The sequence below is a fragment of the Plecotus auritus genome (genome assembly GCF_963455305.1).
Source record: "Plecotus auritus genome assembly, chromosome: 8".
Lineage (NCBI taxonomy): Eukaryota > Metazoa > Chordata > Mammalia > Chiroptera > Vespertilionidae > Plecotus > Plecotus auritus.
The window spans coordinates 72,967,739-72,990,522 of NC_137782.1; the positions used below are offsets into that span (position 1 = coordinate 72,967,739).

General features: G+C 42.7%; 1 protein-coding gene across 1 annotated transcript in view; it reads right to left on the reverse strand.

The window, feature by feature from the left end:
* PAK5 (p21 (RAC1) activated kinase 5) overlaps positions 1-22,784 on the reverse strand; it is a 265,152-nt gene that overhangs the window by 93,308 nt on the left and 149,060 nt on the right. Inside the window, exon 3 of the mRNA XM_080684532.1 lies at positions 4,050-4,264. Within this exon, the coding sequence (XP_080540658.1) occupies positions 4,050-4,253 (204 nt within the window). The 5' untranslated portion in view covers positions 4,254-4,264. The remainder of the gene's footprint in view (positions 1-4,049; positions 4,265-22,784) is intronic.

Genomic DNA, 22,784 nt, shown 5'->3' on the forward strand with positions numbered 1-22,784 from the left:
TGTGTATTCCTTGAAGTTTGTGGTAATTTGTTATGCAGCAATAAAAAACTAATACAAAGATTCTCAAAAGGAAGTGGATTATGTGATGATAGCAAATGCTTAGACTTGTGCCATCTCAGGCACAGTTTTTTTTTTTTTCCACTGAAGTTTTAATGTTATTGGTAATAGCAGGAGCATTCAAACACTTGGATAGTGATGTGCTGCTTAGAAATGATCAAAGTATTGATGAACTGCCTTCTCACTAGTTTATACAGAGGCAACAATATAATGCTTATTTTTACTGATACAAGACAAAAATGATAAAAATTCTAGGAGTTGACAGTGCCACAAAGAAGCCTACAGTGGCCATCTTAGTGCCCCAAATTCTATAAGATGCTAAATGAGAGTAAAATTAAATCTTTCAAGTTCCACGCATGTGTGGGAGTCACAGAGAGAGCCGCATGCTTTTTCTTTTGACTTAGAAGTGTTATTTTCAGTTAGGTCATCCCTGCCAGGAGAGAAGCTCCGGGGCAAATAAGGCATTCCTGACAATATCATCTCCCCTTATATAGAATTTTCCAGTTATCAAAGCACCACCATCCTCATTTGACAAGTTCAGCTGATAGGAGGTCAGGTCAGGCCACTCAGCGAGAAACCAACAGTCAGGAGAGAAGCTTGTAATCTGGAGGTTTGCTGTTTAACTTCACATACGATCAGCCCAAGGAGCAGCCAGGCCACCCTGGAGACAGGTGAGCAGCACGCATTTGGGCATTTACTCACTTGCTTCTTGGTGCACACTTTCATTGACACTTCCTGTTTAAATGTTCTGCCTGCTTCACATGAGAAAACTGTGTGGATCACGTGCATAATGAAAGACTCTGCAGAAGTTCTCTGAGTCCTCTACAACTACAAATAAAGTCATATGGCATGCAATTTAAAGAAAATTCTGAATAGGAACAGCTGAAAACCCAAATCAATACAGAAGAGAGAGTTGGTTGCAATCGCAGATTTCCATTCAGAACCAGCCTGTCTGAAGCTCACAAATATTGAAAAACTGGCATTTGACAAGACATAAGGCATTGTACCCTTCTTCCACTGACTGCTTTTATGTCATGATCTCTTGTCTCATTTTTCCTTTTAAATAAAAACAACTGGACCAAATTAGAATTGTTGGTTCTACTTAACTTAAATAACTGTGCCAAAATGGCTTTAAATCTGCACAATTCTATGTATTCATGCTTTCCTGTTGATTCATTCACAGCTTCTTATTTCAATGATTGTTCTAGCTTCTGAGATATATTCTGCATAGTTTATAATATGTAATTCTCAGTGACTTGGATGATTTCTCCAGAGAAGACACTTCCAAACAGTGGGATCATCCAGTCTACATGGTATACTTTGGCCCCTTAAACCTTTTACTTTCCCTTTTCTAAGAGGCTGGTAGAGACAATAGGATTCTCTGGAACCACCAATGTGTCCAAGAGCTGCCAACAGTGCTAACTGCACTCATGGGATTTAGAGAAAGAGAGGACCAGTCTGAAGAAGTTTGGTGAGACAAGCATTTGATTAACTCCACTCTTTCTGGGGGAATTTCGACCTAGTTGACCATTGTTTGTCATTTCTTGTCTGATTTTATTTTTTTATCACAGGTAAAACTGTGCCTGAAGTCTCATTTGCAGAAATACAGGACTGGATCTATACTCAAGATGTATTTTCCAGTCATCCCCCAGATGGCATTTAAGCATCTATAACAAATATTTTCATGTCATAGGGACAGGATGATCACACATTTGGCATTAGGGTTAGAAAGTGATAAAGTGAGTAGGAGCATCATGGGGCTCAGGAACTCAGCACTTAGCAAACCTTGCTCTAACTCTCAGTGGGGCTTTTAAATTCTGTCATAAGAGGATAATAAGCCAGCTCATCCAGAAGATGGGAAAAATGAGCTAAATGGTCCTCTTAAGTCCTACATCCACTGAGCATGGTGCATTATCACTGATATGGGAGCTTCCTCCTTCACTGCTGGCCAGGACCTGCCACGGCCTGGACAAGTGAAAAATCATGGTGAAATAACTGATACCCTGTCTTCACCCAATAATGAACATGCTCTCTAAAAGAGAGCACTTATCCTGGGCCTTCAGCTAGAATGTTACACAAAGACTAGAATGTCCTAGAGTATCCTTCTAGAATGGCCTCATCAAATGATAACTGTACTTAAGGTGGTTGTCATTTGGGCATTTTTTCCTTTACCATGATAACCAATAGCAGAGGACTTTTCTGGGTATACTGAACACTCCATTTTCTAGTTTTTATAAAAACTTGGGATATGAGAAAACTAATGAAACCAAAAAAGGAAATTTTTTCCAATCCCTACTTCTTTTCAGATGTGGCCTACCCTATTATTTGGTATTTGGTATACCTGTATATGTGTACATCTATGCATGTGTGTATATATGCATATGTATAAAATTATTTTAAAATACATTAATACTTAATTTATATAAGAGTTCAAACATTCAGAGGGCAAATGCAAAACAACAAAAGATCATCTAATTTAAAGTTTAATCAAAAGTTATTGCCAATATTTATTTACCAGAAGGGGTGAGAAATATTCTTCAATATAAAGATTAGCAAACATCACTTAAAGTGCAATAATTAAGCATTAGCCTTCTCTTGGGGGCATGTGCTCAATAGTAAGATATTGCCTATTATTAACCAGTGGAGTTGGTTAATTAGTCAGTTTCTATTAACTCTCAATCAATACCTGTTTAAAATGGAAGGTCCTTTTGTTCCTAAAGATTTATCTTTTCAAATATCCATCTTTGTATATTTTACATTTATCTGGCTTAAAAAGTTTCAAAATCCTATCAGAAAATGAAATTTACAAGATACAGGATCAGAAGACTCTGCATTGATCTTTAGGTAGAACATATTCACATATTCAGTACCAGAACAGAATGACCAAGATGATGCGCAAACAATGGAATTGCAATTCTAATTTAGTCAGCTCAGATGACAGCTTATAAATAAGCTTTTCCCATAATTTATTAACTATGATCCTACTTTGCCTCCTTTAAAAGAATGCATCCACTTTTAATGTGCCTATCATTTAAATACAATCTAGTCAATATTCATGTTAACATAGAAAAAGGTATTCATGTAGCTCAGATGTCTACTAATATAATGAGCAAGAGATATAGAATAGAATCTGATCTATTGGGATATCATAATAAAAAAATTCAGAAATGTTTAACTACCATAAGGAGCTTTTGGGGCAATTACTTAATGATCTATGGAATTTTTATTCTGAGGTACAGAAGAAAATGGCTGCATTTTCTCTGTAGAAACTTAAGGTACCTGAAATTTATTGGATCTGTGTTCCGCTTTAACACAATTATGTTCATGACAATTTCTTGCCAAAAATCTACTAGCCATTTCTTTAGGGTAATTATATCTTATTTCATGACTCAAATGATTCACTTTTATTTAAAATAGCTGTTTCTTATACTATAGCAACAAATTTGAACATATACGTATGCATACATATATAAATATATATGATTACATATATAAAACCTGTATATGTGTAAATCTATGCATGTGTATATATGTATATACATAAAATTATTTTAACATACATGAATACTAAATTTTATATAAGAGTTCAAACATTCAGAGGGCAAATGCAAAACAACAAAAGATTGTCTAATATAAAGTTTAATCGAAAGTTATTGCCAATATTTACCAGAAGGGGTGAGTAATATTCTTCAATATAAAGATTAGCTAACATCACTTGAAGTTTAATAAACATTTCTGATTTTGTGATTTTATTTTATGTGTCTGATTTAAAAAAATATCTCACATGTAAAAGCTGAGGATCCTTTGCATGTGCTGCCATTTACAGTAAGTGGTGAGCATTATAATCATTGAAAAGTAATTGTGGCTAATCTGTGGATATTTAAAAACAAATACACTGCGTAGGCATTTTATAGTTTGCCTTTAAAGATGAGACGCTTCATCAAATGACAACCTGCTTCTCAAGTCAACTTAAAGCCAAATCCTCATCATACCTTCATGGGAGCCAGCTGGATGGGTGTGATGCATGAAGGGTCCACCATGGGCTTCGGCCTGTTGGCCGTGTCTGCCAACAGACTATGCCACTGCTGCGGCAGGCCAGTGAATTTCTGTTCCTGTGGATCAAACCCAGTGTGAACCCTGTGTTCAAAGTTGGATGGACCAGATATTTCAATCTTTTTCTTTTTCTTTCCAAACATGATGCAAAGACCTGGGAAAGGCAAACGGAAAAGAGGCAGCTGTTTATATGTTGCCAGCAGAAGACCACAGGGAAATTATTAATTCATCCAGAGTTACATCTTTTCAGTAGTAGTTCCTCTATATACCAGCTACAAAAGATGAAAGTTGGGTTTTCAGGGTGTGTAGTTAATTTCATTCAGTGTTATGGCTGTTTTTGTTCTTTCCTTGAACTTGCTGTGTAGATTATAGTTCCCTGCCCCTTGATTTTGAACTTGGCCATGTGACCTGCTTTGACTATTGGACTGTGGATGGAAGAGACAGTGTGGCAGTTCTGGATGCCCTGTGTGTTTCCACTTTCCATCTTGTGCTCCTGCCACTTGGCATGAAGATCTCTTAGGTGGATGCTGCGACCTCAGCCCTGATTCTGGAAGGAGAGCTACAGGAAGCAGACACAAATCCCACTTCCAGTTGGAGCAAAGTCCAACTGAGCCATGGCTGACTCACGAAGAAGAAATAAGTGTTTTTAATTAAGCCTCTGAGACTTTGGACTTATTTGTTATGTGGTGTTATCAAAGAAAAAGCTGACTACTACACAAGAAAAAGCACCTCAAAGTTTGGTGCACACTTCCAATCTAAAATACTTGTGTGGAAAAATATAATATGTGCACAGAGTCTTCCCTCTATATCCCCAGGTTTCACATCCATGTGGATCAAAAGTATTTAAAAATGTTGAACTGTGGCTGACAAGTACCATGTAGTTAGGTCTACTATGATTGTATCTGTACTATAGTTGTGACTGTATTAGACACGTACAGCACAGAGTTTTTCTTTTTATTAGTCCATAAAAGACACAGTATAACAACTATTTACACCGCATTTACATTGTATTAGGCATTGTAAGTAACCCAGAGATAATTTAAACCATAGAAAAAGATGTGTGTAGGTTATATGCAACTACTATGCCCTTTTCTATAGGGGACTTGAGCATCCATGGATTGTGTTATCTGTGGGGATCCTAGAACCAATCCCCTCTGGATACTGAGGGATAACTAACTCTACATGAACAATGGAGTTAAGAATTAACTCACCATATAAAATTATTATTAGAATTAAACATTTGTAAAAGACTTTGAAAAGCACCTAGCACATAGTAGGTACTACAAGTATTAAATATACTTCTGGACAAATATACAAGGAACTCGACTGGCATTACCTGCAGGTAGCTGGGGGAGAGGGGATGGGCAGGGAAGGAGACCCACTTTTTACTGTGTATTATTTTTAGAACTTTTTACAATGCATTTTGCATGTTTGAAACGATGTAGTTTACCTAATTAAAACATATCCTGTAACCAAAATACCTCTCTAGAAAATGTGTAAAATAGACACTGTGAGCTTTATAGCATAGAAACTTGTAAGATAACCTGGGCTTGAACTCCAGGTAAATCACCTATTCTCTGTAATATTGAGTAATTGGTTTTCCTTCTCTAAATGATTGTGACCAGGACAATCATGATCACTTGGGAAATCCTGACCAAACTATGATGCGCATCATATGAGATGATATTTGGCTTCACTGTTGCTTTGATAAGGAAGCCTTATCTTAGCCCTCAGACTTGAACAGGTAGACTTTCCAACTCTATGTACCTATTCTTCACACCATATATCCACTTGCTGTCAGTTAATTATGGGTGACAGTGTGCCTGGTGTCTGTTTTTCCTACTAGAATATAAGATCCATGAGAGAAGGGATGCTGCCTGCTTGTTCATTACTATTTGCCATTTTCCAGCACACAGTAGGACTCAAGAAATATTTGCTGATGGACTAAAATTACCAAGAATACATTTGTTCAGAGAATAGCACCTGGAGTCAGAGCTCCATATATGTTAAGTCTTCCCTTGCTCTCTCCCTTTCTTCTTTCCCTCTCTCCTCTTCATCCTTCCTTAAAATTTCTTTCTTCTTTTTACACGTATCCCTGCTTGGTGAGCAGGATCTTCCTGTTGCTTTCCAGTTTTCTGGAGTTCCTATTACATCCTCAAAATACTAGAGGGTGGGTGGCTTATGAACAACAGCACTTTATTCCTCACAGTTCTGGAGGCTAGAAGCCCAAGATCAAGGTGCTGGCAGATTCAGTGTGTGGTGAGGACCTGCTTCCTAAATGGCTGTAACTTCACCATGTAGAAGGGACAAAGGTGCTCTCTCAGGCCTCTTTAATAAGGCTCCACCCTCATGAGCTAATCACCTCCCAAAGGCCCCACCTCCAAATCCCATCATCTTCTGGGTTAGGATTTCAACCTATGGATTTTGGAGGGTCACATTCAGATCACAGCACTGGATATATATTCTCTCAACAGCAGTCAGATCCTTCACAACCTTACTTCCCGGACTCTATCAAAGTCCTTTCTCCCATCCATCCTGGTTGTTACTTCAGACTAATTTAGAAAACTAAGGTGCTAATGAAAAACTAATGAAATAAAATAAGAGCTCAAAACACCTTGCTATTACTTCTCCTGGCAAACATAACTGTATGTTTTTTATTCTTTAAGTACATTGCTACCAGTTATTAACAAAAGTTGTTCAACTGATTTTAAACCAAGGGTAAAGAAGTGAAGGAACCCAGCTGTGGCAAATTGTCACAGGAGTGACCCCTGACGCTTCATGCTTCCCAGTGTTCATGCCCCGGGGTGGGCCTCTCCCACATGGACTCTGGACCTGAATATGTATCTTGGTGTAGTCCATGGGACAACTGAAACCACAGTGACACAAGGATGAAATGTGCTTGCACATTGGGGCTTTCCCTCCTGCTGCTCTTGGAACCATTGCCAGTATGAAAGTCAGGTCATCCATCCTGCGGGAGATGACAGACCATGTGGCCCAGGCACCCGTCAGGCCAGCAGCCACCAGCCCGGGGGGCAGAGACACCTTGCTGAGCAGCAGCTGGCCACGAGGAGCCCATGCAAACCAGCAGAAGAACCACCTAGACGAGCTGGACTCCAAGTACCGACCTACAGAATCAGGGCACAAATAAATGGCTTTGCATTAGGCCATTATACTTTGGAGTAAATTGTTGCATGGAAAAAAGCTAACTGTCAGAGGAAGCAAAAACCTGATTATTTTCCCATACCTTGCATCTTCAGATATCCATTTTTTCTCTTTGTTTTTGCTGCTTCACAGTCTCAAGTAACAATGTCCAATCCAGTAGCTATATTGGCTGTTATACAATTGTGTTACCTCAGAAGAGTCTTGATTACACCCCTGTCACGGTGGTTGAGGGCCTGCAATGTTTTCAGTGGCCAGGAAATTATACCAAATAAGTAAGTTGCTCTGTATACCATCTCTCCGTGTTATTTAGTGAAAATAAAAATACATTGGAAAATATAATTTGGTCATGTGTTGGCTGAGTCCACTTGACATTTTAGTAAACTTTATGACCATTTTTTTAAAAAAACAACAATTTAGAAAAATGATTTTAGAAGTGTTCTTTTGCATGCATTCATCTGAGCAAGCACTGAAAAGGCTAAGCCAAGTGTTTTTAGAACCAGAACAGAAACGCCTTACTCTTCCCTTCCTGATTATGACTTTCCCAGTGGTTGCTATGCCATTCAAGTGGGAGTATAAAAAAGAAAGTATTAATGAATTAATATGGTTCTTGTTTTTCAATAAGACACTTGTAGTGAGGAAACCCACAGCTGAATTAATTTACCTATGTTGCATCCTGTGATACTATCTACCTGTAACCTAAATGTTAACAAATACAGTTCAATAGTCTAATAAGTTTGAGTTAAAGAGTTATAGAGAAAGCAAGTGAAAAGGAAAATATAAAACAGTTCCAACTCCTACAGCAGCAATCCTGTGAAGCTCACACTAAATGCAGAGAGAGACTCTCCATGCTGTAGGTCAGCCCCCAGTGATGGCCATTACTCTGGTAGCAGTGAGGACCCCACACTCAGGGGGAAGGTGGGCAAAATCCTGGTGCTTTTTAGCACCACGGGGCAGAGGGCCACATGGTAGGGAAGTGAAGACATGCTTGGGAGATGCTTCCTTCTCTCTGATGTGTCTCGGCCTGTCCCTGGCATGGTGCGAAATGTTCAGTGTGTATGACCTCATGCAAAATTCACCACAACCCTTTATGTGAGGTCCCCAGCACCACCCAGGTTTGATTTGCTCAGAGACCTCACAGGACCCAGCATATGGTCATATTCACGGCTGTGATTTATTACAATGAAAGGACACAGAGCAAAACCGGTAATGGGAAAGGGTGTGTGGGACAAAGTCTGGAGGGAAGCAGGCACAGCTCCCAAGGGTCCTCTCTGGTGGACTCACACAGGATGGGACTAATGCCTCCAGCCCTGAACTGTGACAGCACGTGTGAAATGAGGTCTGCCAGGGAAGCTCATATAGCCTCGGTGCTGAGGATCTTACTGGGGCCTGGTCACATAGGCACCGTCTGCCTGGTCCGTGCCAAAACTTCAGACTCCAGAAGGAAAGCAGGGATTCAGCATAAACTATACTGTCTGCATAAACTGTTCAGCCACAGTGAGCCATTCTTATCGGGGAATGATGGGAGCCCTCCTAAACCCCAAGTTCCCTGATGCCAGCTAAGGGCCCACCAAGCAAATAGGTGTTTCTTAGATAGCAGTCCTGGGCCAGCTGTGTCAACTCTTTTCTGTTCAAGAGGTGTTACTATTATATCTCCATTTTACAGAAGCTCGGAGCCCGGGTTAGACACTGGCAAAGCTGGGCACTCAGAACCTCCAAGTGCCTGCTCTTCATCACTGGGTGACATGTTGCTGCCCTGCATCTGCCTTCTCTACTGGACACACCCCTGCCCTTCCTAGAAAACCCTGCTCCCCTAGAAATACAGGTTGGTTCTAACAAGGTGACTGTGAGATTCTGGAGGTTTCTTGGCTCCTCTCATGTCTCTCTGGACATTTCGACCCTTTTTCTGAGACTGAGTAGATCTCTGTAACTGAGCAGGGAAGGCTGGAGGAGAATCCCTCACACAGAACAGAAGACCCTTGCTATTTAGCATCCATGCCAACCCAGGGCATGGAATACCTCATCCTGCTCCTGAGTTCCAGCAGACCCTCCAGAACCATTTGATAGTGTGGAAGGAAAAGGGGCCCCATACTAACCCTGACAAGCTCAGGGCAGGCCTGCATGGCAGCCTTACAAACTCAGAGACCTAAAGTAACCACATGGTCTGAAATGAAAACTTCCTAACTAAAAGCGAGTCATGGCGGGTAGTCAGTCCTAGGCCAGTACCTTCCTTGACAAAGGTTTATCTCTACTTACCTGAGCCTGTCTATTGTCATATTGCATCTAAAATAACATACCTTTGGAAAGTCAGCCCCCTGGGGCAGAATCTGCCACCAGAGCACAGAATCCCTCATTGTTATTGTGTTCTCTGCAAACCATCTCTATGTGCTGTAAATGCCAGTTGTTAGCTATCCACCAATGTAAAAGAGTTATGTGCCTATCAGTTTAACTTCTTATCCAATCTCAGAGATTTCCTTGCTTTTCTTTATCCCGCCTCCCTAGTCTACCCCCAATGAATTTCATGTAATCTTCCTTATGCCTCCTTCTTTGATTGTGATGTATAAATAAGGTGCAAAACTGCCATTCTCTGGAGCGTTTCCTCAATTTGTTGAGGTTTTGCTTCCTGGCAATTGTCAGTTTGGCTCAAATAAACTCAGAAAAATACTCTACAGGTTTGACATTTCTTACTTTTGACAGTAGACACTGCTTAGTACAGAAAACCTGCCATAGGCTTTAAGATTAGGCATTTCATGACTTAATATCTACTATTGTCTAGTCCTCTGGTTTCATTATTAAACACACATGCGAGCATTCACCTGCTAGTGTGAATCAGCACTATCCAACTCTCTGAAAGGGGAATTGGGAGGGAGGGGATTGATACCTTCCTCAAATAAATTTGGGAAACAATGGGCTACATAAATTTCCTTTATGAAACTTCTCAAAGCCTTTACTGTGCTAACATGAGTTACATTCCTAAAGGAAGATAGTAAGCTGACCCCCCAGATTCATGCTTCTGAAAGTCTCTTGCAAAACTCAGGGCACACACTGTTTTGAGAGGTGATTTTGATCCCTACATGTTCTCATGTGGAAGGTGTATCTTGGAAGAGTCTGAAGGAAATCCAAATTCTCAGACTCCAATGCAATGCTCTGAAATTTCACTGTCATCTCAGCGCTAAACCTGCTTTCACAGGGACAACCCAGCTTTTGACCCTACTTAGCCAGTGGTCCTGCTTTAATTTAAGCACACACCTACTCTAAAAGCTCCCGCATATGGCATCCCCCAATTCTGGTCTGTTGGCTGGGATAGTGAGCTAGCAAGGAGGAGAAGGGTGCCTGGGTGGGACTATTTGTCAGATGCTTTGTGGTGGTGGCGCAGTGCCATACTTGGGACCAGAAAATGTTCCTTAAACTACACTTTCTTAGGGCTAATTATGTGCCAGACACTGTTCTATATATGAACACTTGCATATTCTCTTTACTGGGATTTACATAGTAAAGACTATTATTCCCACTATACAGATAAGGAAATGAGGCCCAGGGATGTTAAGGAATGCGCCCAAGTTCACCCAAGTAGGAAGAAGCTGAAAAGGGATTCAGGCTCAGGCAGTCCACACCCTGAGAACAGGCTTGTGCACTCCTCCAGGCTTGCTGCCTTGAATACCTGTCCCCTTCTGCTGTGTGGCACGCCTGATTGCCCTGGCAGCCTCTCTGAGATGGAGAGTCCTCCTCTATAAATGGAGATCATTCCAAATTTGCCTAGTTAGAAACACTAAGTAAGAAAGAAGAAGAAGTCCTTTGAAAACAACATCAACAATAAAAATTCTAGCTAAAATGAAAAAAGTATTTTCTGGAATCAGAGATTGTCTAGGCCAGTGGTCGGCAAACTCATTAGTCAAAAGAGCCAAATATCAACAGTTACAACGATTGAAATTTCTTTTGAGAGCCGAAAACCGACTTCTGCGCATGGGCCTCGAAGTTTCAATTGCACTGTACATGCGAGCCCGCACGTGGTATTTTGTGGAAGAGCCACACTCAAGGGGCCAAAGAGCCGCATGTGGCTCACGAGCCGTGGTTTGCTGACCACTGGTCTAGGCTATGTGTGATCACCATTCTCTTATATTCTGATTGTTATTGAACAGGGACTGGCCTAGAGCGGATCTGCCTATGGCTAGCCAGTATTGTGTGAGTTCTTTGTGCAGGAAAGATTTCACAACACAAGTCCAGGTGATTTTGTGAGGACATTTAGTAAAGCTGGGGACAGTGAAACAGAAAGGGCCTAGGATAGAACGGGCAATAGGAGGGAGCCTCGGCAGGGCTGCTTTGGCTCTAGAAACCTTATGGAAAAGAAGTGAGCCAAGGTGAGGCTGCTGTCAGCTCACTGCAGGGCTAGAGAAAAGGGGGCCTTGGAGACAGATTCAGGGGGTTAGCTCAGGACAAGCTGCTTCTGCCCATTGCTCCCCTGGCTGCAAGTCTCATGAGGTCCCTTAGAGTTTAGAGGATGCATGCGAGTGGGGAAAGAAGAGGAGGAGGGAAAGGCAGGGACCTGCTCCTGGGAGGGAGGACACACTGGGTCCTTCACCTTGAGTGTTTTAAAGGCTGGGCATTTAGGGGATGGTCTCCCCTGATAGGTCAACATCAGGGCAGAGGGTCATTAGTCATAGCAGTTGGTCCTGGTGTCACCAACCTGGTTTTGCTGCTTTTCTGGGCCTGGAGCTGAAATACAACTGAGGCCTAGATGTTATCTCTAGGGAGAAAAAGGTCAAGGGGTCTAAACCAGATGGCCAGTGATATGCCAGGAGAGGAAAGGCCACCTGGGGCTGAGGCCTTGCACCAGTTTTGCCTATTGCTAGGTACCTGGGGCTTTCTGCCCCAGTGACCTTCTGTATCTGGCTGTAAATTGCTGGAACGGTTTGTTCAGCTATCTGCCTAAGTTTCCCCATTCCACTTGCCAAGGAATTTTCCAAGCTTCTTACTTCCCTGCCTCATGCCCATTCTGGGAGGTGTTACCTTTGTTTTATAAGTGCAGGGAATGAAGCTTAGGGAGGTTAAATGATTCTATTTCCCAAGGCAGCATGGTTAACAGGTGGCATAAATGGATTGGAATCCAAGTCTACCTAACTCCAGACTTGGCTCTTAAGGGCTGGTATTGACTGTTAGGTTGCATCATCAGTATGAGATTACATTCACTTTCAGTGAATTTTAGGCAAAATCAATAATCGTGCACTTGGAACCAGCCTGGTTGGGTGGGTGGTAGGGGGCTCCCAGAGCCTGTATGATATCACAAGGCAGCAGGAAATTTGAAGATGAACAACAACAATAATACATGTCACCTTGCAAAAAAAAAAAATTATTCTGAAGAAGCCCATTACAACAAAAAGTGAAAGACAAACTTTGGGAAAATCAAAAACTGGAATAGAAAGACAACATATCATAATATAATTCTTGGCTCATCAGTAAGCACTGACAAAAAAAATCGCAAAATATAAGGACCATTTACTGCTATAACCAAAAAAGCCAAAAGAATTATATTGAAAAAATAGAGAAGGTGGACAGATAACATAATAAAGGTAAATTCGATCTATTGTAGCAGAAAATAAAAGGGTGGAGAGTTCTAAATTTTATATAGCTGTATACATATACTTGGGCCCATATGTAAAAAACTGGAAAAAAAAAAAAAGGCCCAAACTGAAAAAATATACCACCACGGCCTCTGGGAAGCAAAACTTGGAGTTATCACTGGGCAGGTCAGGGAACCACAAGATTTCTTACAATGGTTTTGTAAACCATCTGTGGTATTTTATGTCCTAAAATATTTTCAAATCAATTGAAAACAAGCACTTGTTTAAATTAACATACATCAGAATATACTCAAACAAAACTTTAAAAATCCATCCAATGGGTTGATGTTCAGATGACGATTGTGGCTTCTAAATGGCATCAGCCCATTTTGCCTGAGAAGTGGCAGTTGATAAAGTCTGAGTGTTCATTAAGGTTCATTAGAATCATGGGTAGATTTCTAATCCTGCACCCTTTTCACCCTTGTTTCTATTCACCGTTACTTGCTATAGGTTTTTAGTGTTTGCAAACTTACCTAATTCTGTGGTAGCTAAATCCACTGAAAGTGATTTGTAATTGGATGAGCAGATGGAGGCATGGAAAGAAACTGCATATGAGAGATAAAACATAAATAAATGTCCCCTATTTCTCTACTCTCTAGAATGTCTCCTAGCCATAGGTCCTCAGCTTATGGGATAAGCATTGTAGAAGTCAGGGTTCTCCCAAGAAACACAACCAACAAGACTTACTAGGTAGTATAGGAATTGGCTAATGTGGTTATGTTGGCCAAGATGTCCCATGATCTGCCATCTGCCATCTGGAGAACCAGAAAAGCTAGTGGTTAATTCAGCCGAGACCATAGGTCTGAGAATCAGGGGTAATGGTGTCAGTTTGGTTTTGAGTCTGAAAACATGAGAACCAGGAGCATCAAAGTCCAAGGGCAGAGGACGGATGTCAGCTCAAGCAGAGAGAGAGCAAATTCATCTTTCCTTTCTCTTTTTGTTCTATTTAGGACTCCAAGGAATTGGAGCATGCCCACCCATAATGGGGAGGGTCATCTGCTTTATTCAGTTCACCAAATCAAATGCCAGTCTCTTCTAGAAACATCCTCACAGACACACCCAGAAATAATGTTTAGCAGCTATCTGGGCATCCCTTAGCCAGTCAAGTTGACACATAATATTCACCATCACAAGCATTTTTTGGCGGGGTGGGGACTGATAAGAACATTCTTCATGTTTACACAGAAAATGAAGTGATTTGCAGGTAGATATTAAAACTCCTCCTGACTGCAACATACTTACTGGCCCAGAAAATAGCCACTAACATTTTTTTTTTCTCCTCAAGAAGTCAATTTCAGGACTCTGAATTCCATTTTCAACTTTCTTGCTCAAAGGCTACCTTCTTATATATATGCCTGGTAACTATATTTTTTAAAAAACTTTTGGCATTCCTTATTAATTTGTATGGTTGGAATAGTCAGTAAGAACAGTGATACACTGATGGGAAATATCTGTACTTTTCCAAATGTTGGCATGCTCATCAGGGATTGTGAATGGAGTTTGGGCTACAGTATATAAATTCAAAGGTATTAGCTTTCCAGTGTGCTCGAAATTATTAAAAAGTATTTGGGACACATGCTACAACATGGATGAATCTTTAAGATACTATGCTAAGTAAAATAATCAGACACAAAGTGGCAAGTATTGTATGATTCTATTTACTAGTATATGAAGTATCTAAAGTAGTCAAATTCATGGAGTAGTGTAACTTAGCTGAGTCATGGAGACAGAAAGAAGAATGGTATTGCCAGGGGCTGTGAGGTGGGGGAAGTGGGGACTTACTGTTCAATGAGTTTCAGTTTGGGAAAATGAAAAGGTTCTGAAAATGGATGGTGGTGATGGTTGCAAAACAATGTACGTATGCCTAATGCCATTGAACTGCACACTTAAAAATGGTTAAAATGGTGAATTTCATGTTGAGCATAGTTTATAATAATACTAATAAGGATAAGGATATATTTGTGGATAAAAAAGGGTTTCTCTGGAAAGTAACCTCCTGGGGTGATCTAATAATAAATTCCCAACTGGGCAGGCCATTATGTGGCAGCCATGCCCCAGACATAACTTCTTTAGTAAGGGCTTAGCTTTGCCTCAAGTAAATTGTGTCCATTGTTTCTGTGCCTCTAGGTTAACACATCTTTGAAAATGTCTCTTTTCAGATCCCTCCTAAAGTGGACAACCTCAAAAGAGTTTATAATCTTTTTTTTTTTTAATCATCACCCAAGGATATTTTTCCATTGATTTTTAGAGAGAGTGGAAGAGAGAGGGAGAGACAGAGAGAAAAATCAATGTGAGAGAAACACATCAATTGGTTGCCTCCAACCAGGGCCTGGGCCAGGGAGGAGCCTGCAACCAAGGTATGTGCCCTTGGCTGCAATCCAACCCAGGACCCTTCAGTCTGCAGGCTGATGCTCTATCCATTGAGCCAAACCGGCCAGGGCAAGAGAGTCTATAGTCTTAATTAGCCTGTAATTCTATACCTGCCTTGCTTTCTCCCACCTTCATGTAATCTTCTTTAATTAATTTCAGATGCATAAAGGAAATTGCACACCAGTTACTCTCCAGAGCATTTGAGATCTTGCTACCCAAAGTATGCCATCAATTTGGCTCAAATAAACTCATAAAAATTATTATCTACAGGTTCGGATATTTCTTAGGTTGACATACTTCAGGAGCTTTGAGTGCATCGGAGGAAATATTTGGTAGAGAGGGGCCATGTTTAGGATGGGCTGGGCAGACAACAGATGACAGAGCTGGAGCTAATCTAGTAGACAGTCTTTTTGTTCATATTCCCTCTCACCTTCAAAACAATGTTGGTCTAAGCTTTGGCATTGACAACTTAGGGGTACACTTTCAAGCCTTATAATTACTTCTATAGTCTGATGTAATTACTAGACTAGTAAGGTTTTCAGCTAGCTAGACAGCTGGCTTCTTAGAATATGAGCACAGAATTAAAAATGCCTTTAATGTACATCTCAGGAGTGATTCTTTTCTCACTGACTCCCTCATGAGGAGATTTTTGTTTTCTTACCCTCAGATCTATTTTGAAGGACGTGGTAAATGTAATAATGGATATTTAAGTACTTCTGAAATACCTTCCTGTGTTCAGATAATTTAGGTTTAATGATCGGCCTGTCATTGGTAGAAGAAAGATGACTCCGAGGAACTGTACTGCAGTGGGGATGGCACCAATCATACTGTCCCCTTGTTGAGATGTCATTGCTCGGATATACATCTGTCATAGTCTCAGAATCAGGAACAAAAAATTCACCAGGCTTTTAGTTATGTTGCTTTTAGGTAATATATAATATGCATCACACATTTGGGATTCAGAGGAAAATATTAAACCCCTAGGATCGGTTCATAATATAACCTAACAATACAGTTGTTTTCTAAGAAAAATAATGTCATCATATCCAAAAAGATGTAAATGACCTGGTTTCCCTTTATGGCCCCCGAGCATCACCCATGGGATAGTCACTGGGTTCGAACCAGGTGCTTCCCACTCCAGAAAACCCGCTTCAAAGCATGCTGGGCCAGTAAAGATCACTCTTGTGCCCGGTCCCCATTTTTATGGCACACATTTGTGATCCAGCTGCACCTGCCTTCTCAACAGCTAGAGCCCTTTTCTGCTATTGTGTATTTGTCTCTGGCTTCTGATGTCTATCCTTTGGATTTGAACTCAGCCTTCAAACTGGACTCCTTCATTCATTGCTTCTTTTTTTTTTTAAATGTTCATTTATTTGTTTTAGAGAGAAAGAGGAAGGGAAAGAGGAAGGGAAGAAGGGGGAGAGAGAGAGAGAAAAAAAAAAGAGAGAGAGAGAGAGAGAGAGAGAGAGAGAGAGAGAGAGAGAGAAGGAGAGAGAGAGAAGGAGAGAGAAGATAGAGATTGATTCGTTGTTTTATGTATTTACTAGGGGCCCAGTGCATGAAATTTGTGCACTGGGGGTGGGGGATCCCTCAGCCCAACCTGCCCCCTCTCACATACTGGGAGCCCTCAGGGGATGTCCTACTGACAGCTTGAGCCCGCTCCCCCCGGGGAGCGGGCCGAAGCCGCAGTCTGGCCTCCCTTTGTGGGAGGCGACCGGGCTGATCAGGGGAAGGCACCAGCCCCATCACTCCGCTGCTGCAGCCAATGCCAGTCACCACAGCCACCAAGGTGTTTTCATCAACACGAACTCTAGTCCCTTCACCATGAAAAAATGACAACTTTCTTTAGGCATTTTCAAGATGTGTCTTTCATAGGATATGACATTTCTTTCTTTTTTTTGTTTATCCTCATCTGAGGATATGTTTCCATTGACTTTTAGAGAATGTGGAAGAGAAAGGGAAAGACAGAGAGAAACATCAAAGTGAGAGGAACACTTTGATTGGTTGCCTCCTGCATGAGCCCTGACCTGGGCCCCAGCCAGGGAGGAGCCTGCAACCTAGGTACATGCCCTTGGTCTGAATTGAACCGAGACCCTGCGGTCGGCAGGCCGAGGCATTATCCACTGAGCCAAACCAGTTAGGGCAGGATATGACATTTCTTAGCCCTCCAGCAGCGGACCTTTGTTTTTTTTCTCCAGAAGTGTGGTGGAAAAATCCTAGATCACCTTTTTGGATTCTTATTACCCAAGTTACTAAGAATATTACCAGTGGCATACAGGGAGCTTAGCCAATGAGCAGTCAGAAAAGGTGTTTCCTCTGTAGTTCACACCAATCGCTGGCTGGGCCCTGCCCAGGCCTAAAGCCTTTGGCTGAAGCTTTAGGCCTGGGCAGGGGACCCCAAGCTCCCTCTGATCGCCAGCTCCACCCCTGCCCAGGCCTAAAGCCTCGGGCCCTGGGCAGGGGACCCCCAGCTCCCTCCAATCGCCAGCTCCTACCCTGCCCAGGCCTGAAGCCTCTGGCCGAAGCTTTAGGCCTGGGCAGGGGACCCCCAGCTCCTTCCCATCGCCGGCTCCGCCCCTGCCCAGGCCTAAAGCCTTGGGGCCTGGGCAGGGGATCACCAGATCCCTCTGATCACTGGCTCCGCCCCTTTCCCCTCGGCTCTAATCGCAGGCTTGGCCCTGCCCAGGAGCCCCCTGGCTCAGGCCCTTCCCAGGCTGCTCAGGGCCCACGAGGGGCTTACCTCAGAGTGACCTCGGTGCCAGGATGTTCCTGGGACCCAGGCGCTGGGCACCTATGTATGCAAATTAACTTCCATCTTTGTTGGGTTAATTTGCATACTCACTCTGATTGGCTATGGGCATAGCGGAGGTATGGTCAATTTACATGTTTGTCTATTATTAGGTAAGATGCATTCATTGGTTGTTTCTTGTATGTGCCCTGACTGGGGAGCCAACCCACAACCTTGGTGTATGGGAATAGCACTCCAACCAACTGAGCTACTCAGCCAGGGCTTCTGACTCCTTTCTTCTCATTTGTCCTCTAGTGTGTGAATCTCTCAGGCACTTCCCATTTAGGTGGTTGGATCTCACCTATCTACTGGTTCCTTCTCATCTCTGCTTTATGAGTCTGTCCTGATTCTGGAATCTGTGACTGCACTTAGATTTATCAGACCTGTTCACCTAACTCCACACTGTCTGGACTGGAAGCATTGCGAGACCACTGTAGTCTAAGTCAACTCTTCATCCTGGCTTCTGCTCATCCATCCCATTTCCCTACACCCAACACCCAGAACTAACAAAAGGCATGATTTGAGACGAACATATTTAGACTATGATCATTTCCACACTGTCCAGAATGATAATGTAATATGTAAATAGTAGCAAGAAGAAAATCATAGTTTGTAGAATAGCATCAACAGAGTAAGCACTCAGAAACAATTGCTCCAAAGAACTTATATGCACATAAGCATAGCCCATGGACACAGACAATAGTGTGGTGAAGACCTGGGATGGGGTGGGAGCTGGTTGGAGGGGGGCTAAGAGAGGGAAATAGGGAACATATGTAATACTCTCAACAGTAAAAATAAATTTTAAAAAAATTGGATAAAAATGTGTTAAATGTTACAAATGGTCCTACTTCACCAAGCTTTATCCTATAGCACAAGTTTAGTTCCTCCTCATGCCAATGACCCCAGATATGGAGACAAAGCCCAGATTCCTCTCCTGAGCTCCAGATTGGTCTCCTCTTGGATTCTTTCCACTTTTGAAACTCAGCATCTGAAAAACTTAAGTCACGATCTTCTTACTTGTTCCCCCTGTTCCTTCTCTAGATATCTCAATCTTACTGTAAAGGCTGTGTTGCACCAAATTGCTGAAGCCAGTTCTGGGACTCCACTTTGACTTCACCTTCTCCATCATCCTGTACATCCAATCACCACCAATTCCTGTCCATTCTGCTCCCCAAATGTCCACTACATCTATATATCTGTCAGAATTCCAACTGTATTAGTTTTCTACTGCTGCTATAACAAATTACCACAAATGTAGCTGCTTAGACAACACAATTCATTATAGTACAACTAGAGGCCCTATGCATGAAAATTCGTGCAAGAGTAGACCTTCCTTACCCTGGCTACCAGCACAGGCTTCCCCCCGGCACCTGGGACTTGGGCTGGCTTCCCCTGGGCTGCCTGCAGGCACCAAGAACCCCAGCCAGCTTTCCTCGGGCCCCAGCTTTGTCAGGAAGGACGTCCAGATGTCCGGAAGGTCGTTCGGTTGTCCGGTCTAATTACCATATTACCCTTTTATTATTATAGATTCTAGAGTTCAAAAGCCTGTCATGGCTCTCACTGGGTGAATATCAAGTCATCAGCATAGCTGTGTTCCTTTCCAGAGGCTCTAAGGGAGAACAGTTTCTAGAGGCCACCTGCATTCCTTGGCTTTGGACCCTTCCTCCACTTTCAAAGCCAGCATCTCTATGCCTCTCTGACTGGTTCCTTATACACATCTCTGTCTGACCCTCCTCTTCTGCTTGGCTCATCTACTTGTAAGGACATTTGTGAGTACAATGTGCCCAATTTGTATAATTTCCCTATCGCAAAGTCAGTTTATTAGCACCTATAAATCCTCCTGCAATCCTAATCCCCCTTTGCAATGTCACCTAACATTTCATAGACTTTAATAATTAGGACACAGACATCTGGAGGGGGCTATTATTATGTCTACACACCCACTGTCACTACCATGCCACCATCATCTTTCTTTACTACAAAGTCTTTTAGCTAAGTTTTCCTTCAACTAAACTTGCCCCTCTTCCAGTAGCCCTCCACCCTGCAGGCATACTAATCTTCCTAAAATGTGAATATGATTGCATACTGCTCTCTCTCTCTCTCCTAAGCCTTTACTATGACTTTTCATTGACCTTAAAAACAAACTCCTTATCACAGCTCACAGGGCTCCCTGGGTCCACTCCTTGCATACCTCTCTAACTACTTCACTTCCTCTCCCCTTCATTGAGCTTTATGTCCTTAGTCACCTCCATTACCTTAAAGGCCCTCTGTCCCCTCCAACTTCTGCCTCCCCTTGGCCCAGTGCCCCCTCTTATCTCAACCCTCACTCTAAGTTTCCCTTCTGGTCTCAGATCAAAGGCCACTTCCTCAGAGAGGCCACTTTTGAACCCTAGAATCCCTCTGTTCTTACATTCTCCACAGCCCCTTGTATAACTATTTTGCTAAAAGAATACTAGTTCAAATTACAGAAGTAATGCATGACCACGAGTGTGGGCAGTTCAAACAACAAAGAAACATACAGAATATCACACCTATTCTCACTGCAAAATCCCAGACCTGGACCTTTCCCTGGTTGTTTATGCACACCTAAATTTTCATACATAAACATGACAACACTATGTATACTGTATGGGATTAAATTTTTTGTGTCATTTAACCTATTTTAGCTGTTTAAAAATAGAAAAAAAAACCACACACAAACACAAAACACCTTTGCTATCTTCCATATCACAACATATATCAATGTTTTCTTTCTTCTTTTTTTAAAAAATCCTGAGGATATGTTTTTATTGATCTTTGGAGAGAGAGAGAAACATAAATGTGAGAGAAAAACATTGATCTGCCACCTCTCGTAAGCACCCCAATCAGGGATTGAATCCACAACCTAGGTATGTGCCCTCACTGGGACTCAAACCTGAAACCTTCTAGTGTACAGGACAATGCTCCAACCAACTGAGCCACCCAGCTAGGGCAATACTTGCTTTTTAAAAGCATTAGCATTTTAGCTGGAACCGGTTTGGCTCAGTGGATAGAGCGTCAGCCTGCGGACTGAAAGGTCCCAGGTTCGATTCCGGTCAAGGGCATGTACCTTGGTTGCGGGCACATCCCCAGTAGAAGGTGTGCAGGAGGCAGCTGATCGATGTTTCTCTCTCATCGATGTTTCTAACTCTCTATCCCTCTCCCTTCCTCTCTGTAAAATATCAATAAAATATATTTTAAAAAAATAAATAAAAGCATTAGCATTTTAAAAATGTTATCCTATCTAATAAAGGAATAATATGCAAATTAGCCATCACTCTGCTACACCCACAAGCCACGCCCACCAGCCAATCAGGAGTGAGTATGCAAATTAACCCAACCAAGATGGCTGCAGCCACGGAGCGAGCAGGAGGCTTGGGTTTCTCCGGCAATGGAGGAAGCCAAGCTTCCCCAGCTCTGGCCTGCCTTGGCCTCTGCTTAAGGCTACAAAGTTTCAATTATAGAAGATAAATAAATTCCAGATCCCAGGGCCTCTGCTTGGGCTGCTGGGGGGGCGTGGCTGGCCTGCAAACTACCACAGGCCCCTCGCTCAGGCCACCCCACGCCCAGGCCATCCCATGTCCCAAGGGAACCCCCACCCTGATCCGGGACACCCTTCAGGGCAAACCAGCCAGCCTCCACCCATGCACCCGGCCTCTATACTATCTAATAAAAGAGTAATATGCAAATTGACCATCACTCCAACACACAAGATGGTTGCCCCTATGTGGTCAAAGATCCTGCCCCCATGTGGACACAAGATGGCCACCACAAGATGGCCAGCAGGGGTGAGCAGTTGGGGAGGGACCAGGCCTGCAAGGGAGGGCAGTTGTGGGTGATCAGGCCAGCAGGGGAGGGCAGATGGGAGGGACCAGGCTTGCAAGGGAGGGCAGTTGGGGGCGATCAAGCCTACAGGGGAGGGCAGTTAGGGGTGACCAGGCTGGCAGAGGAGGGAAGTTGGGGGTGACTGGTCCTACAGGGAAGGGCAGTTGGGGGGGACCCAGGCCTGCAGGGGAGAGCAGTTGGGGGGGGGGACCAGGCCTGCAGGGGAGGCAGTTAGGGGTGACCAGGCTGGCAGGGGAGGGCATTTAGGGGCAATCAGGCTGGCAGGGGAACAGTTAGGCATCAATCAGGCTGTCAGGGGAGTGGTTAGGGGGTGATCAGGCTGGCAGGCAGAAGTGGTTAGGGGCAATCAGGAAGGCAGGCAGGTGAGCAGTTGGGAGCCAGCAGTCCTGGATTGTGAGAGAGATGTCCCATATTGGAGAGGGTGCAGGGTGGGATGAGGGACACATACCCCCCCACAATGCACGAATTTCATGCACCGGGCCTCTAGTGTACTATAATTCATTTATTGAATCCCTTACTAATGAACATTTAAGAGGTTTTTCTTTACACTTAAAAACAACACACAGTGAGAGTTCTGGTGAATGCATCATTCTGCATAAATATGAGCAGTCCTGTGGCATAGAATGTCAGACAGCATGGAAATCATGTGATGAAAAGCATATGTATTTATTTGTTAGGGCTGCCACATAAAAGTACTACAAGCTGGGTGGCTTAAATAGCTGAATTTATTTCCTCACAGCTCTAGAGGCTCAAAGTCTGAGATCAAGGTGCCAATAGGGTTAGTTTTTTCTGAGGTCTCTCTCCTTGGCTTATAAATGGCCATTTTCTCCTGTCTCCACATGGCCTTCCCTTTGTGTCTAAATGTCTTCTTCTTA